The sequence below is a fragment of the Anas acuta genome, chromosome 10, assembly GCF_963932015.1.
Source record: "Anas acuta chromosome 10, bAnaAcu1.1, whole genome shotgun sequence".
Classification (NCBI taxonomy): Eukaryota; Metazoa; Chordata; class Aves; order Anseriformes; family Anatidae; genus Anas; species Anas acuta.
In genome coordinates this window covers 207753-226290 of record NC_088988.1, presented here as the reverse complement: position 1 = coordinate 226290, position 18538 = coordinate 207753, and the positions used below count along the sequence as shown (strand labels likewise).

At 43.6% G+C, this 18538-nt stretch overlaps 2 protein-coding genes across 4 annotated transcripts in view; both read left to right on the top strand.

The window, feature by feature from the left end:
* AP1G1 (adaptor related protein complex 1 subunit gamma 1) overlaps positions 1 to 4021 on the top strand; it is a 45434-nt gene extending 41413 nt beyond the window's left edge. For both annotated transcript variants that reach the window (XM_068693288.1, XM_068693287.1), the window contains exon 23: positions 289 to 4021. In XM_068693288.1, the coding sequence (XP_068549389.1) occupies positions 289 to 390 (102 nt within the window). In that variant the 3' untranslated portion in view covers positions 391 to 4021. The remainder of the gene's footprint in view (positions 1 to 288) is intronic.
* A 1242-nt stretch (positions 4022 to 5263) lies between these two features.
* Positions 5264 to 18538, top strand: part of PHLPP2 (PH domain and leucine rich repeat protein phosphatase 2) — a 32626-nt gene continuing 19351 nt past the window's right edge. The window contains exons 1-5 of one of the 2 annotated variants that reach the window (XM_068693284.1): positions 5264 to 5476; positions 5853 to 6097; positions 14619 to 14752; positions 17339 to 17529; positions 17949 to 18074. In XM_068693284.1, the coding sequence (XP_068549385.1) occupies positions 5321 to 5476; positions 5853 to 6097; positions 14619 to 14752; positions 17339 to 17529; positions 17949 to 18074 (852 nt within the window). In that variant the 5' untranslated portion in view covers positions 5264 to 5320. Of the gene's footprint in view, positions 5477 to 5852; positions 6098 to 14618; positions 14753 to 17338; positions 17530 to 17948; positions 18075 to 18538 lie in introns of those variants that run through there. The other variant, XM_068693285.1, reaches the window with a different exon arrangement.

Sequence of the window (18538 nt, the reverse complement as noted above, 5' to 3'; positions counted from 1 at the left end):
TAAGGACCTCAGCGTTTGTGAGAGCAGGGCCAGTGCAGAGATAGATGTGGGTAGAAGATGTGCTACAGTCTTTCTGAGAAAACTTGTGCCTGATCTGAGAACTACAGTGAACAAGAAACATCCTACTAGATTAAGCATTTATCTGAAGTGCCATAGCCTACCCAGCACATCCTTCCATCAAGTTTTTGTTGGCTTTGTTTTGTCTTCATAGGGGATATGGGATGGGGAGCTAGAGTTGGGGAGATTTGCTGACCTTTAATGGAGACCTATTTTTTTTTTCTCTTGTAGCAACAACTACGTATGCGGATCAAGTTGACATATAATCACAAGGGCTCAGCAATGCAGGATCTAGCAGAAGTCAACAACTTCCCCCCTCAGTCTTGGCAGTGAGGCTCTGGCACCATTCTTATTCTCTCCCCACCCAATCAAAAGAACTCTGGGAAGAAGGTTGTGATCCTTGGCAATCCCCCAAACTGCACCATGGGCATGGGGAACAGATGAGACCTGCTGATGAGGAGGAATTTTCCTGAAGTGATTGCTGACTTTGAAGCATATCTGTTAAGACTAATCTCCTCTCCTCCGCTGATGAGGCTGGTGGCTTGTGGAGGCTACTCTGCACTCCCTCACACATGCATTCACAGCCAGAAGCAACATTCCCTCCCTTCCCATCCCTCTCCCCCCACCCCAGAAACACAGCCTGGTTGGAAGAGAAGTCTGGAATTTCTTGCAGGGAAACTCTGTCTCTGCAGCAAGTGAACAGCTGCCCCTTCTTTCTGCTGTCTTTTTTTCCCCAGGGGAGGGCATGGTGTGTTTTTGTTACTAGCTGGATTATCTTCAGGCACTTTCATCTGGGGCTCAGAATGGGGACTTGGAGAATATTAGGGTAACCTGCCTCGTTCTTCTTGTATCCCGTGTCTGAAGGGGCTGGAGGCTTTTTGTGGCCTATTCAGTGCATTACTTTTACACATACCTCTTAGTTATGTGATACATACTAAGAGCAAGTCAGGCCTTGGGACTTCATCTGCAAACCTGGGACAGTACAGGAAAAGAGGTGCCAGTGAAAGCTGATAAAATTGCTTTGGTGCTGTACTTGGAAATGAAGACCTTACACTTGAATTTTCTTTCTTTCCATCAGTGGCTGCAACCATGCAGATTCACAGTCTTCTGTAGCTTCCCCAGAAAGTGTGGTGATGTCTGAGAGATGCAGAGATCCAAGGAACAGCTGGTTTTCTACCACGGTTAATTACAAAGCTTTTTGACCCATCAGTTGTGGTTTATGGGTAGAAAAGATGTATTCAATTTTGTGGATCAGTCTTTGAGCAAAGGTCCTATTGCCTGCTGGGAGACACATCAGAGACTATGCTGCAGAGTTGTTCTTCCCAGTTATTCCAGACCTTCTCCCCAGATTAATTTCCAGAGCCTGTTGTAGACCCCCTGGATTCCATTTGATTTACTTCTGACTGGGATATTTGTGTTGTATCTGTAACATTGGCACTGAAATAAAGACCATGCGGTTTAAAGAGACCTTCTCCCATTTTGTTACTTAATTGATCCTCGTAGTTGGGTCCTTGCTCCCCTTCCAGAGAAATCTGTGTTAGTTCAGGTTCAGGCTGAAAGGAACTTAGCTTTTTTTTTTTTTTTTGAATGAAAGCCTTTTTTTTTTTTTTGAGTACTTGGAACCAAAGATGTGAGGTCCAGTACTCTTCTAAGCATAAAGAAAGATGTATTTGGTTATGTTTTCTAGTGTAAACTGTTGTTGAGGGAGTAAGAGTTCTATGAATTCTACTGGAGGCAATGTATAGGATGTAAGGCACAGTGTGACAAAACTATTCAGGTGTTCAGCACAATCAGGGGATGAAGAGGGAATGATAGGTCTTCATTCATTAGTATGCTAGTAAGTTGAAGGTACCCCAGCTTCCAACCACAAAACTTTCTTAAAAGAAACAGATAGCAGGCACATCTGCTTGATTTTCTGTTACAGGGCTTTAAACATGATGATCATTCAGTGCTCTGACAGCAAGCTTAAACCCAGCCCTTTGTGACTGCGAAAGTAATAACACTAGGTTCCAGTCCTTGCCATAAATATCGGATGAGTAATTCACAGTGCACTTAGGGAAAATTAAAGACCTAGTCTGCCCTTGAATCTGTAGTGGGAGGCCAAGAAAGGTCATTCAGTCTGTTTTGGTTTTAACACGGTAGGTAACATGATGTAGGACTGACTGTTTCTCTGACTTTAATTGTTGGTATATGGAGTAAGTTTAGTTTCTCTTGGAAGGCATTTTTGCTGCCTTAATAGGAAGACTGGTTTGGGCCTTTGGTTTAGCAAAGAGTTTTGCTCTATTGAAAGAGGCATCACCATAGGTTTATAAAATCTAGCAAGAATGATGTATGATTTCCTTAAAATTGACTGAGGGTTGTGGCAGAGTCTTGGACTGAGCTATCAGTGCAAAGATAGTACTTTGCTTCTAGCTAAAGCGTCACGAAACAGGCAATCTTGTAGAAAATGGTTGAATCAATATCCTTTTTTTGGGTGCTGAGCATTTACTCCTGCTTTTATTGCACTTGTGACTGTTCAACACCTGACTGGCTCAAACTCCTGAGTGTGCAATGCTGAATGTGTTCAATGTAGGCTCTAGTGAGCTCTGAGGATGTCCCAGATAGCAAACTAATAGAAAATCTTTACCTTAGTTTCTGAAAGCCCCATGAGCTTTCCCGTTCTCAGAATTGTACAATGGTCACTTGTACTGAAAGTTGGTACACCTCAATTTCCATTCCTTTTTGCTGAGAAGAGCACTGAGAAGCACTGAGAAGAGCACTGAGAAGATTAGATGGAGAGAAGGACATAAGTGGTCTCTCACCTGGCCAGTTTGTCACAGCATAACTGGGAGCAACTTGTCCCTCTCAGACTTGTTTTCTGTCCTCTAGAATAGGTGGATTTTGTTGTTGGTCTCTGATAAGCTTTTTGGGTAAATTCTCAGTTCTTGTATCCTTCAGCTGCCTTTCCACAGAAGTGCTTGTGTTTTTGGAGAATATGTTGTCATATTTCTGAGTCAAGCTCTAGGAGGTGGTGCATGTACCTGAAAGGCATTTTTCTTGAAGACATCCCTTGGCTATAAAGTAGTCCATTATAGCAGCTGAACATTCCTGTTATTGTCGGAGTGCTCTTCCTTCCCTTTCCTAAAGGATGGAAGGAAGTATTGATATACCCCAGAAAGAAGGCCAGGTTTCACAGGTTTCTGTCTGCAATACATGATATCATTGCTTGCTCCTTGACCCTAGATGCACCTCTTAACTTCTGTGCTGTTGCTCTTTCTTACTGGAGAGTACTCAACTGCCTCATAAAGCACTCTGAGGGCAGTGAGCCCCCCTTTTTCCACCAGAGGAATGGAACAGTTCTCGTAGGTCTGGTCAACAGTTTCCTTATTTCGATATAAGGGGGATATAAAGGGAGCTAGATACAGATTTCATGGCTAATCTTACTAATATTGGCATTACAGACTTTAGAGCTGGGAGCATTTGATTTTTTGTCTTGTTTGTTTGTTTTTCTTCAAGTTAATGTATTTTGAGCCAAGAAAGGACAGAAGGAATAGTGGCCGTGATGGGCCTGAAGGGAGAGAGGATGTGGGAAAATTTAACTCAATCCACTTTTTGATGGGACAAAGTATGGCCTTGAACAACTTTTTGAAGCAATAGCAGTGAGGGAGCTGCCACCTATACAGTACCTTGGATATTTAACTCAGAAGATGCTGAAACAGATGGGAAAAGTGACTTAGTCCAGTCCTTTCCCTGGGGCTGGTACTGGCTGCAAGATGGAGCAGCAAAGATGGCTTTTTTAGACCTGCTGGTTGTGCTTTCTATATGTTCATTTTCTACATGGGGGCTGTGAGGGAAGAAGTTGCTGGACTGCTTCCCCCTGAACTTTCACTCTATTCCTATATATTACTTTTCCTTTCCTGATGCTGTAATTTACATTTCACATAGAGCCACATCCCACGTCTTTGATAGCATAAAACAAAACAAACACCACAACCCACCACCAAATTAAGAATAAAAACATGCCATTTAAGCAGGGGGCCTGGTGGCATTTTAACTTCTGCAGACCTATTTTTGAGATTTGAAAAATTTAAATAAATGCTTAGGTGAGTGAGGAGCATAACGGATGTAAACACATGGGATGCATTAGACTTCTGCTGTGTGTATTGTCTTTTGGTTGAAACAAATTATGAAGTGACTAATAAAATAAGTCAATATTCCATGATTTAAAACTGTGCCGTGTTGCTTTTTGCAAGTACAGTGGGACAGGCTTCACTGCTTTTTGTTTGGCCATGATGAGGTCAGATGACATTAAATAATCAAGAGTAGAGTTTAAAAAGCTTTCAGGAAATTTTGGAGAGTAAAATGAGTGTAGACAACCCTAAAAATTCTTAAACCATTGCAGATCAAATAGCCTGAAAGAGTTTTTTCAATCACCATCACCACTCTCTGTCCAGCTGTGATGAGATCTGAATGTAAGAATTCATTTTTTCCCCGGTGCCTGCAGCTCGCATTTGGCATTAATTATGATTCCCTTAGTGATGAAGAAGTCCCCTTTTGTACTCCATGTACCTCGGAGAGACAAGGGTTGTAATCTCATTATCCATTAAAGTAATAAACCAGCGTTCTATAAGGTTCCTCCTCGTGTTTTCTAGGCACAGGAGCGTTTCTTAGCGCGGTATTTAACACAATCGCATTTTTCCTCAGCGCTCCTCTGTGTTGCCAGGTGTAGCTGTGTGCTGGGGAGCGCACGTACCCCTCCTGGTTTCTGACCAGGAGACCTCTCCCAGGCCCGGTTCTGGCGGGGGGCGAGCCGCTGGGGGCAGGGACACCTCTCGCTCCTCGCGGCGGCAGCGGGGGCTCGTTAATGCCCCCGAGGGGGCCGCGAGCAGAGCGCTGGGCAGGCGGGGAGCTCGAAGGAAGCGCAACGCGGCGCAGCGTGCCCGGAGCGAGCTCTGGAATAGCAGCGGGCACGGGCACGGCGCCGAGCCGGTGCCGCGGGCAGCAGCGCGCTGGAGCCCGGCACCGCCGGCGCTCACCGGGCGGGCCGCGGGCTGCTCCGAGGGGCGCGGGGCCCCGAGCCGAGCGCTTGCGAGGGGCGGCCGCGGCTGGAGGCGCGACGCGGGGGGCCCAGCCCGGCCCGGCCCGGCCCGCTCCGCTGCGGGCCCGCGCTGCCGCCGAGGCCGCGCCCGCCGGCGGCGGAAGGCCGCGCGCTTCCGGGGCGGGGCCTGCGCCGAGCGGGGCCGGGGCCGCCGCCGCCGTCTGAGGTCTCGGCGTCCGGCGGGCGATGGGGGAGGCTGGGACGGGGCCCGGGCCCAGGGAGGGGCCGGAGCCGGAGCCCGAGGAGGACGAGGCGGCGGCGGCGGCGGGCGGCGGCGGCGGCGGCGGCGGCGGCGCGCGGGGGGGCCGGGCCGGGCCCCGCGGCGGCATCCGGGTGCTGAAGGTGAGGAGGGGGCCGGGGCCGGGGCCTGCGCCGCGCGGGGGCTGCCCCGTTCCGCCGGCCCTTCCCGGCAGCTCGGCGGGCCGGGGGGCGGCGGCAGCGCCGCGCCGCGCCCGGGGCGATGCCCGCCTCGACCTTGCCGGGGCTGTCGGGACGGGGGCGGCCACTCCGCGGCCGGGGCCCGCGGGGCGCCGAGGCTCGCGGGGCGGGGGCCCGGCGGGGCGGGGGCCGGGGGTCTGGCCGGGCCTCGGGCCGGGCCTCGCCGTGCCGCCCGGCCGCGGGGGGAGGTCGGCTCGGAGCGGCCGGGGGCCGCCGCTGGGCACGGGGGGCGGCCGGGCGCCGGTTCGGAGGCGGCTGCTGACGCCGCGGTTCCTTGCAGAGAAACGTGAAGCGCAACGGGAGCAGGAGCTGCTTGAACAGGACTCGGTTTGGCTCCCGCGAGAGGGACTGGCTGAGGGAGGATGCTGGACGAGGCTGCGTGTACGTTTACGGACGAGATTCCGCGTCTTGTGCTTCCTCTGACTTACGCCTGGTCCTCTGTACGGTGGACACCCCCGCCTCCGAGATATGTGATGGAGAAGAGAGAAAAAACCTCTTCTTGCAGCTGCACGGAGACCTGGTCAGGTGAGGGCTGAGAGAGGATAGATTGGTATCAAGAAATATTTGCTTTAGTCTTGCGGGGCCCTCTTCTCTGTGTACCTGTGTACGTTAGTAGTATAAATGCAGGACGGAGATGGTAGGTGTCAGACACAGCCTTGAGTAACGTAATTTATAAAAACAAAGTAGTGGTGAGCTGCTTACATCTCCCTTAGTCAAGCTATAGGTGTTGTAGCTGGGAGGGTTTGGCAGCTGCTCCAACCAGAAACATGACCTCATTTTGTAGGTACAGGTTACTGTTTGTATGCTCTACCTTTATGTTCTGTTTTAGGGACGTTTCAGCGTCAAGAAAACTTGAGCAATTTAGGAGGCCGTGCGCAGTTATTCTGAGGCAGTGAAACATGTAAAGTGCTTAAAAAGTCACTCATGTAAGATTTATACATTAGTCTTTGTGTATGTGCGTGTGGTGGCTGTTTTTTTTTTAATAATTGTTCCCAGGTATATAACTATTAAAGATAGGCATAGATGTAGCTGGGGAGGGACTCTTTATCAGGGACTGTAGAGATAGGACAAGGGGTAACAATTTTAAACTAAAAAAGGGTAGGTTTAGGTTAGATATAAGGCATAAATTCATCATGATGAGGGTGGGGAAACACTGGCACAGGCTACTCAGAGAAGCTGTGGACGCCCCATCCCTGGCAGTGCCCAAGGCCAGGCTGGATGGGGCTGGGGGAAGCCTGGGCTGGTGGGAGGGGTCCCTGCCCATGGTGGGGAGGGAGGGGCGGGAACCTCACACACAACAGGAGGGCTTCCAACCCAAACCATTCTGTGAGTCTATGACACTGTTAAAAAGGGCACTTGAAAAAAGTTATTTGGACCTTTTTGCTTTGCTCAGCCTGGTTTTTAGGAACTAGGGAAAGGTTAGTTATAAATGTGGTATGAGGATACACAGATACTTCATTGCAGTCATGGAGGTAGCTGAAAATTAATTGCTTGAAGTATTTATAAGGAAATTGTTTTGTTTTGTACTATAGCAGCGAGCAAACTTCCAAACATTCAGAAAAAAGACCCTTTATTGCAGATCTCAAAGAAGACTAGGTAACTCTTGGAGGTTTGTTCAGAGAGGGATGTTTTGACTTCTTTGAGCTCTTGAAATGGTTTATGTGTTTGAATTCTCATGTCTCTTCTCATGCTAGGTAGCAGTGCCTGTCTTTGATTTGTGTCAGGCTTTGCAATGTTTTGGTAAATTTGTTCTGACGTGAGTTCTGGAAGCAAGTACCAAGTTGTAAACGTTTTCTTGTTAGTTTATTGCATCTTGCTGTATCATGCACTTACTCAAGTTTTGTCTTCAGATTCTTGGAAAGCTCTTGATTACTGTGTGTCTGTTGCTTTTGTAATTCTAGAGATGTCTTTGCCACAGAAGAGATTCCTGTACTACTTACCATTGGGGGGGGGGGGGGGGGAATGTTCTCAGAGTCATAGAATTGTTTAGGTTGGAAACAACCTTTTAGATCATTGAGTCCAACAATCCACCTAACACTGCAGCTCCACAGTTAAACCATGTCCCTGTGCGCCTCATCCACATGTCTCTTAAACACCTCCAGGGATGGCGACTCCACCACTGCCCTGGGCAGCTTGTTGCAATGCCTAACCACCCTTTCCACGAAGAAATTCTGTTATTCTGTTCCCTGAAATGGGAGTTACCGGTATTGCTTCAGTAACCATCTCTGTTAGTAACAGGAAGCAGTCACAGATGGCACCTGCTTGCATTTCCACAGGAAGATGACAGAATGCTCAAGATATCCCCGTGCCCTCTTGAGATAATCCTTGCCTTGAACAAAGTTTGCTGACTACTTTAATAATGTGTTTGTGAGCACAGATTACTCAGTTAAGCATCCGTTTGCATTTTACCATTGATACATTTGTCTCCTAAACAACTGAATTCCTCACCCTTTTAAGTGTCGATAGGTGACTTTCTCTCAAAACCAGAGAGTGGCAAAGGTTGATTTGGCACCTGACTCAGAAGACTGAACACAGACTGGTCAGTAAGTGGAAGAATAACAGAAAACTTTTTCACTTTAAATATTGTGATGTCCTCATGATATTTCTGCATTTCTCTTTTAAGTATGTGTACAGGGAAGTCAGTTTCTGTCAGAACATTCTTCTTTCCTTCATAGTGTGCTTCAAGAATCTTTAGAGATCTAGCTGGAATCTTTCTTTGTTAGCATTCTTTTCTATTCAGAAATTATACCTTCCTGCAGAGGAGAGGATTAAAAAAAATAGCTTTATTACTTTTTTTTTGGTATGCTTACCCCTCACAACAAAAATATAAACTATGACGATTTGAAAACTTGATTTTTGCTCATGAAGAAGAGCTACATATGAGACCTGCTGATTTTTTGTCTTTTCTCTTTCATTACTCGTCACACCGTCACTCAGTAGAGCTGCTTCTCTGACTTAGTGGAAGTGGCTAGTACCTGCTGTGTGATACTGATGTGGATATAGTGGGCTGTTTGTGTCAAATTGCAGCTGCTTTGACTGCCATGGTTTTCTCCATGTGTGTTAGTATTCAGTGTTTATTGCACAGCTTATGAGATGTTTTGCACATTTCTAATGTGCAGTGCCAATTTACGTTGCATATCATGTTGCTTTTTTCTCAAAGGAAAAGCGTACTTTTCTTTCTCAAGCTCTAACAATCGTGTTCAGAACCTGTTGGCCTTGGTTGTGATAGCATAGAAGTTTTGTATAGAAATTGCCATTACAGCCACTTGTTCCAAATACTTGTTTTGGTATTCTGTTTCCTGCTTTCCAGACTTTTGCTATTTATTTATTTATTTATTTTTAAGTAAATTACATGGCTCTTAACAAGAACTTGGACCAGTGATCAGTTCAGTCAGGACACCAGAGTGTCCCCAGAGGTATTCAGTGGATTGCTTTATATCCTGATTTGAATGTGGTCAGTAGACAACGAGCTGTTTTGTTCATTGCTTTATTTGCAAAGTCCTTTGCGGGACCTGTGGGTGTTACCAGCAAATGTCTGGACTCTGTGCTAGTGCTCATCGGGCAAGGTGTATGGCTAGTGCCATAAGAACGACTCTGCCCTCACACTTGAGGTGTCTCACCAAGCCACACTCCCTGCACTGAGGGGCAAGTCATTTATCTTGTGTGCACATGGCTTTTCAGGTATTTTTTTTCCTGTTATCTTGCATACTTCTGCCAGGTAATGAAATCTACAATAGCTTGTAGATTTTTGCAGACAAGTTGAAGAATTCAGAAGGCTTAATTTCTTGGCAAGGCTCTTGCCTTTCAGTCAGTAGCGACCAAACTTAGAAGTTGCAGTAATGCTGCGTAAACTTTTGACTGAGTTTCAGATAGTTAAGGTTTTATGTCGAGAGAGAGAGATACTGGTATAGGTATTAGGCTTGAGTAGTTATTACTGCAAATGTTCTTTTTGTACGTTTGTTTTGTTTAGAAAATAAACAAAAGTGAAGGTATTTCTGGAAGCATATCAGCTTGATTCATGTGGTCAAGAAGGAAAAGTAGGGTGTGTTTTTTTTCAAACTAACATTTTGAAATCCTACAAGATCCCTGCAGCGGTGATTCTTGCTGATGTGAAAGATGAGAAGAATAAAAGCAATGAAAAAACAGATCTTATCTTGGGGCAAGTGTGCCAGCATAGAGTATCCTCCTTTTTCAAGATGGTAAACCACAGTACTGTACCTCAGAGTGTTAAGCAATGTAGAACTGTGATTTAATTTGAATATTATTGTTTTATGAAAAGTGCTTAACCCTTTGCTGTATTAAGGTTCTTCCTGAATTCTGATGTGCAAGTATTATATTGTACAATACATGCTTCTAGTTTGTTCAGCAACCAAACTATAGTGTTTCAGTGGATTTTTTTTTTTTTCTTGGTGTAACAGTAGGAAATCTAGATGCAGACTACTTGAACTGTTCATGAATGATATTCAAGCATTTACAGTTCCTAAGCCATGGGTCACGTGCTGAAAAAGCTGCTTTCTGTCAAGCACAAGGCTTTAGTAGCAGAAGAATTGGAATCTAAGAGTAGTCAAGGGACACTTAGGCTAGGTATTTGGAGATCCAGTCAAATCTCTCATATTCCTCTTGAATTCTGCAATTAAAGTTATAGAATACATCAGGGTTTGGTGTGTTGAAAATCTGAATTGTTTGGTGCAACCTATTATTTATTCCAGTTTCTAGTCCCTTGCCTGTTATAGGAGACAGATACACAGGTTTGTCATTTTTAAGAATACATCGGAAAGTTCTTTTTAAAGTTTGGTGTCATGTTCGCTGCTGTTTCTGTAGTATAAAAAGTAAGTGATAACTTAAACCTTAGGTACATACTTAGAGAGTCCTTTGCTCTCTAAGCTTCTGGATCTCAACTGAAGGTCCAGAAAAAGACTGAGAGCTTGTATTTGAATGGAAGAAATATGCAAAGAGAGAAGCATTGATAATACTGCGCTGTTTTGAACCAATCTCTTGTCCCATGTCCATCTTGCAAAACAGGGAAAGAAAAAGCTTTTCACGAAATGAGCTTTTCATGCTGATTGTACAAAGAGCTCTCTACCTTAGCTGGATTGGCATCTTTTTCTAGGAGTTCCAAAACTATAACCGGTATCTGAATGGTTGGTGGAGGTGCAATTGAATGGTGTAGATGGTACAGGTGAGTGCTGTGGATGGTGCACTACTTGAATTTCCATTCTTAACTGCAAACTGGAAGCTATTTTCCATTTTGTTTTGGAAATAGGATAGTATCTGAATAGCATAGGATCTGGTCCTTGCTTATAACCTCCCCAGATTATTTCAAAAGACTTCTTGTCTCACTGCAAATACAAAGTGGATGTCATCACAAAGAGTGAAGTCATTGCAATTACAGAAGCAAATTAATGTTTCTTTTTGATAGTGAGGCAATTTTCTATTCTGCTTCTAAAACACGTGAAATGTTACCAAGTAACTTCAGTGTGGATTTGGGATTAAAATTTGAAGCTACTGAAGGTAAGCAACTAAACATGGACAAGCAGAAAACCAGGCGGAGAGGAACCTCATGAAGTTCAGCAAAATGAAAAGCCAATTCCTGCACCTGAGGAGGAATAACCCCAGGCTCTAATAAACATTGGGGTTGACCTGCTGTGGAAAGCAGCTTTGTGGAGGAGGACCTGAATTTCCTGGTGGATACCAAGTTGAACATGAGCCAGCAATGTGCCTTCATGGCAAAGAAGGCCAGCGGCATCCTGGGCTTATCGGGAGAAATGTTGCCAGCAGTCTGAGGGAGGTCGTTCTTCCCCTCTGCTTGGAGCTGTTGAGGCCACGCCTGGCGCTCTGGGTCCTGCGCTGAGCTTTCCAGTGCCAGAGAGGTGTGGGCAGACTGGAGAGGGTCCATCAAAGAGCTGCTAAGATGAATAATGGATGAGCACATCTCATCATTCAGCTAAGAGATGAGACTGTTCAGCCTGGAGAAGGCTTGGGGGGATTTTATCAATGTGTATAAATTCCTGGTGGGGGGGAAAAAAGAAGCGAGAACCACATTCTTTTCAGTGGTGCCCAATGACAGCAAAGGAGGCGGTGGGCACAAACGGAAACACAAGGACTTAATTTGAAGATTGGGAAACACACAGCATGCATTGTTGACACACACCTGATGACATCTTGAACCTGAAATTGATGCCTGAATTTTTTTCATATATAAATTTTGGAGTATACGTATAAAATTGCTATCTGTCTCTGGCATTGCTTTTAGTCATATTGCAAGCTTCATGAAATTAAGATAATTTCTAATAATTAAAAATGACGACTGGTGACATTAGTAGGAACAGTGCTTTCAACTCCTTAATGCAGGCAATATTTGATAAACTCGATTTTAAACCATACTTACTCCAATGGAAGGAATAAGAACAGGCTTCTAAGCAAACCAGTTCTATTGATGAGTGATCCTTTTGGTAGATTTGGAGAGAGACATCAAGGTTTTCCTCTTGTTAAATAAAGCTTTTTTATGGATTGAAATTTCCCAATAAAATTATGATTATACTTAAGGCTGATTAGAGACTAAAGTTTGCAAAGCCTGATAGCAGTTTGTTGGTCAGGGGAAGCTCCAAGAGCTCATTTAAGAAGTGGGAGGAAGGAGGAATATTTCATGTACAGCCTTTTGGATAACAAGTAGATATATTTCCATGTTTAAAAAATATATATATAAATTTACCCTAGCTAGGCTTAGCAAACATCGAGTGGTAGTAATTTATGAATCAGCTGCATGTCAACCCCGTTGTTTTTTTAGGCTAGGAACTCTGTTGTTTTGGACCTTAACTGTGAGAGTAATCCTGCTTGAGTTTCTGCTCCAGAATTCCTGTGTGTGCAGTGGAAGAGTTGCAATGTATATGCTTGGAATACCTGAGGTCATTTAACTTTTTGAGGCGTGTCCTATTGTCTACAGAGGAAGTCTGGATGATTATATATTTATAAATGTTTTGTGAAATCAGTACTGCCTTAATAATGAGATGACACCTGCAAGGCTGTCAGTAATTGGAAATGCTAGAGAATAATTGTTAAAAAGAATAAAAAATGGTTTTAGTTCTTTAGCTGAGAAGCAGAAAGGTTTGGAGTATAAAGTAATAAAACATTTCATGTTAGGACATGCTGTATGAATGATGTATGCAAGTTAACAAAGTTTAGAAGAAAATAGGTCTTATTGAACAAACTTGATCTTGATGCTTTGAAATTTCAGTTGTGGTTGTCAAAGGCATTAGTCATTTGTTGCACTGCATGATATTCTGATATCGTTGGTAGAAAAGCAGTGCACAGACCACTGAAACCCATTGGCTGATTCCTTACAAATTAGAAATTGTTATTCAGTGTAAGGGTGGGTTTTTTGAATGGAGGATTGGTGTATGAATAAAGAAAAGTAGATATATGCTTTTCAGTTGCTCTGTTAATAATCCTTGACAAAAAGGATGGTAAAAATTCAGGAAGGGAGTCAGGGAGTGATGAATACTGTGAAGTCAGTGCTACGGGTTGATATAGGTGGTTTAATATACAGTATTCTCTGGGGCAGATTGCTTTTCTATATCACTGGAAATATTCATGTAAAAGCCAAATTTACTGATTACTGAAGAGTAGAGGAAGGGGGCTGTAACTCATAAAAAGCGCAATTCAAGAGGACATGTGGATTGAAGGGTATGAATGAATGTGCCACACAGGTGAGAGCAGGTTTGATTCGGGAATATAAATACTGTTGAGTCTTTATGCTACCAAGTAGTCAGTGCATGGATGCAGTGAACAGTCATGATGCTAGCACTTCCAGAATGTTGATACACTTCAAAACAAAACTTGAAGAGAAAGTTTGAAATGTACTGTGGTTTGCATGTACCTGCTTAAAGGATAGACAAGTAAAGGTCTAGTGGCTGTTGCCTGAAGTTTGGCACATACAGATTAGAAGCAAGGATAGTTTTGTTTTGTTTTTTAGTAAATAAACTTATTTTAACTCCCATCTTAGATTTTCAGTGCTTAATCTTTTACACTAATCTTTTACGTTAATATTTAAGGAAGAAATTCTTCATTCAGAGGGTGGTGAGGCACTGGAAAAGGCTGCCCAAGGAAGCTGTGGATGCCCCATCCCTGGAATTGTTCAAAGCCAGGCTGGATGGAGCTTTGAGAAACTGGTCTGGTGGAAGGTGTCCCTGCCCATGGCAGGGGGGCTGGAACTACATGATCCTAAAGGTCCTTTCCAACCCAAACCATTCTCTTTTTTTTTTTTCTTCCTTAAAGTTAAACTTCTAATTTAGCTGGAATTCTTTTTAATATTTTATTTTATTTTATTTTGGAAAATAATTCGGTCTCTGGAAGCAGCGAGATTAGAGGATCAGAAAATGTCTTTTTAGTTTTGAATATATTAAACGTGATGTTTGGGTAGAAATCTTTTATTCCTATTTAACCATATTAGCCCCTGAATCTTTTATATGATCTGTTGCAGTTCTAAAAATGTCTTTTTCTTTAAATGTACCATATAAGTTAATTTGACAAAACATGAAAATCTTGATTTGATGAGAGCTAAAGAGAATGGGAATTTTTTTCTGTCTTATTAGAAGTGATTCTTCTGGAGGTTTCTCTTGTGCTTTGTTCCAAGCTGCATTTGGAACAGAAACTTAAGTACAGTTCTTTTAAATCTTTTAGTCATTATAAATAGGGTTTTTATTATTATTTAGGGTCTGTTTTTTGTGCATTATTTCTGGTATTGTTTCTTGTCATTGCTTCCTCCTGGTACTCCTTAAATCACGGAAAGGAAACTATCACTGTGTGTTGTATGGCTTTTACCTGTTGTTTTTCCTCTCCATTTCCCTTCTGCAATACAATTCTTCGAGTGCCGCAGTTCTCAATTGTCGCTTAACAATCAGGAAGCACGGACCCCATGTGTGTGTGCTTGCCAGACCTTTTGAGAGATGCAGAGCAACCACTGTTGGTATTCCTTGCACTCTAGCTGCAATGAGACATATTTAAACTTGTTCAAGCTCTTAAACTACTTTCTTGTATGTTTTGACAGGAGGCTGGAGCCCACAGAAAAACCCCTTCAGATTGTGTATGACTACTTGGCTGGACTGGGTTTTGATGATCCTGTCAGAATGCAGGAAGAGGCAGCAAACTCTGATCTCAGCTGTATGATCCGCTTTTATAGTGGTAAGAACTAGTATGTGTGCACAACGTCACTGTTCCCATAGCTTTAACTATGAGATGGAACCCAAAGTATCAGAAAGCATTTCTTAAAATAATGAGTTTTCAAAATTAGTAGAAAAGGCAAAGTTTTTTTTTTTGTCCTTCTCGTGACCCTGTCTGTGGCTTGGAGAAAAGACAGCTCCATAGGAAGACACAGGATTGCTGTGTTGCCCATAGTTTTTTATGTCATAGTGAATGTCTTAGAACTCCTAATGCGATCAGAAACACTGCATTTTAGTCTAGGTATGCAATTTCTACTGCAGCCTATTTTCAACGTGTATATGGATATGGATGAGGAAGGTCTTGGCCAAATACTTCCACAGCCTGTAAAAAAAAAAAGAGTGAGAGTGCCAGCTGGTTAATAAAAATGCAAGTTGCCATCAAAACCCCAGTGCATTTCATTGCAGAAGTGAGACTTCTGAGTGGCCTACTGAGTCAGTTTGGGCAGGATATCATGTGCATAAGGTATGACAGGACAATAGTCATAGGCCAGTTGGTGCACAGTGCTAGCAGTCAGAAAATGAATTCGCTGGAGAGGAAAATAAAAGAAATAAGGGGTAAGGAAGTTAATAATTTTATTACTTTCAATGTTATAGCTGCTTATTTTTTGCATTTCAGAAAAAAGTCAAGAGGTTTTAATAGAAAGTTTCTTTTCCATCACACAGATGGGTAGGCTGACTAAGCTACTGGCCATCGTTTGATGTTCTGTGTTTAAAATAAAGTCATCAGGACATCAGGAACAGGGCTGCAGAGAACTTTTGAGGGGAAAAATGAGGAATGCAGTTTGGGTATGTCGAACAGGAACTGCAGAAAATTCAGAAACAGTGACTCAGCATCATGGAAACAAGTAGGTAAAAAATGGAAATGAGTAGCCTCTGCCAGCATGGGAGGATAGTCCTGCCTAGAAAGAGATGGTAAAGGAGAAAGCATAATGGCTGAAGAGTATTCAGGAGGCCTGTTTTAACAAAGTTAAAAGCAGATGCTAAGAAAGCAGTTCTTAAAGGTAGGGGAGGAAATAAAGAGAGGAAATTCTATGTAGGATTATGTGGTAATTCTGCAAAGCCTGCAGCTGAGAACAGGGAAAGGAGTAATGCATTTCAGGCAGAGAAACATTACTTAGAGCACTGAGTAGCTTTCATATCTCCTTCACGCTGTGGTGATGTGGCTTGGATTTCTCTGGTGTGTTTCTGCATTTGTCTGCTTTTCTTATGTGGTCCATTGTGGTTGTTTCTTTCCCTTGTGCATGGGGGTTCCTTATGCCCAGGTGGAGCGGTGAGACTACAAGTGTTAGAACCTGTTAATTGCAATCTTACATTGATCAGCAGTAGGAAGGAAGCATGCTTCCTGAAGTCTGGTTGTTGAGATGCTCATAGGGACCCAAGAGTTTTATGAGGGGAAAGAACAGGTTAGATTGGCTGGGAGAAGGAGTGGGGGTGTGTGTCTTCACTTCAATGGAAGTCACTTGGAGAATAGAGGTCAGTGACCCAGAGAGGGGTCTTTACATGCCTCAGCAACGGTTCGAATGGAAGAAGCTCTCCAGGGCCATCAGGCTGTCCATCTATGTCAGATGTGACAAGTGTGAATTGTGCGTGAGTGTCATGCACACTCTCTCTGTGGGGGAATTCTCTTGATTCCTTGTGTTGCTATAGCTGGGCTTGTGCAATTCCTGAGGTACTTAATTAGAGTTGCCAAGCTTAGGAGCTGCAGAGTGACAGGGAATTCCCTTATCCGTAGAGATTAAGACCATTCACACACGTATCTATAGTTGTGAAATAGCTGGGATTCAGAGTGGAAGTCCAAAGCAGCTAGCATTCTGTATTCAAAAAGAGAAAAATCTCAGAAAATGATAATCTCTGAATGGTAAATAGTCAGTTAGCATACAGGTTCATCTTTTCCATCTTCCTAATTTCTGGTGATGTTCACAGAGTCCCGTTTCCTTCAGGAGAAGGACCAACAAGAGGCATTTATATTTTTCACATTTTTCGAGCCTGCTTTTACTGCTAGTCCCAAGACTTTTTTCCTGTACTTCAGATACACGCTCTTTGGTGTTTTTCTATGGTTTAATGCTCCACGGCTAGCAGTGCACGTAGCACAGCTATAGTCAGTCAGTGCTCTAGTCCTTTCACTTAAATCATCTTCAGGAAATAACTACCGTTCTTCTGTAGTTGATTTTCCCAGGCCTCCCTTTAAAGGACAGTAGAAGCCACTTCTTTGATGGTGCTGACTCAATGAGTTTGTAATCGCTTTTTTACTGCATCTCAAAGAAAGATGTTTGGCAAGTGCATAAGTTTGCCAAGGACTGTAATTAGCTGTAGATTAAAAATGCACTACGTGGTAACATTGTGCTGAAAGTCATACAGGGAGTGCTTTTCAGACATCACTGCCCTAAGTTGCTAGTCTTCTGCATGAGATTTTTGTTTTAAGTATAACTGTGTGTCTTGTCTTTACTCACCTTTTATAATGCTTGTTACTGCTGTGTTTCTATTTGAACTCACAGCTGAGAATGAGGAACAAATGGAAAGTAAACACAAATGTCCCCTTTTTCTTCAGAAAAGCCAAGTCAAGTAGAACAGTTAGATCGCATCCTGCTCTCTGGAATCTATAATGTACGCAAAGGAAAGACCCAGTTGCACAAATGGGCTGAACGCTTAGTAATTCTCTGTGGTACCTGCCTCATTGTATCCTCTGTGAAAGATAGCCACACAGGGAAGATGCACATCTTGCCTCTTGTTGGAGGGAAGGTAAGACGTTTTTGCATTTGATAGCTTCCTGTAGATTAGAAAGGAAGAAAGGATTATAATGATGGGTATTATACACAAGAGGTTAATCTAGGCTGTATTACTGTATTATCAGGTGCAGAGACAATTGCACAACCCTTTTCTACTTGCTTTGCGTAGGTAGTCCTGAGGCTAATAAAATGCTTGAAGAGACACCACTTATGAATTCATGTTAGTAGCCATTGTTATGAATAGCCATTCTGGAGATGATTACTTATTGGATCTACTTCAGCAGAAAGACATTAAGAAGGATTTACTCCTGTGTTTCTCACAACAGTTTTCAGCAAGAGACAATGTTACTGGTACTCTGTACTCTAGACTTCAGATCCACTGTAATGCTGGAGTTTAGGCAGACTGCTTTGTTATCATTTCTCCCTTTGCAGGTGGAAGAAATGAAACGTCGGCAGTACACTCTTGCTTTCACATCTGCTGGAGCACAAGCTCAAACATACCATGTCTCCTTTGAAACGCTGGCAGAGTGCCAGCGGTGGCACCGACAGGCATCCACGGTGAGGGCCTAGAGACTGCAGTACTTTGGGGTGGTGGGTACTGAGGGTAAGATGGCATTTGTGATATGTGCTTGGTCTGCAGGCAGACATTATACTTGGGTTCTGGAGAAAGTGCCTGGGATGCTTTCCAGCTTTCTTCATTTCTTAGGTACTCACAACTACAGAGACTTTCTTTTAGCATTTTCTTGGGGCTCTGCCTGTTCAACAATATTGACTAGGTCTGCATTTTTTAACCCCCCACACCTACTGAGAATAGCTTATCACGTGTCACTAGAACAAACCCTGTGGACTGACTGACTTCACAGCCATAAAAACCTATTAAATGCTTCTGCTGCCATATCTGACTCTGACCTGTGGCCTAGAATGGCACTCTGATAGGTTTGAGTTAACTAGCACAGAGATCATAGATCAGCAACGGAAGCGTAGCTTGTTCAGAGCTGCGTCTGTATTCCACGTGGAAGTAC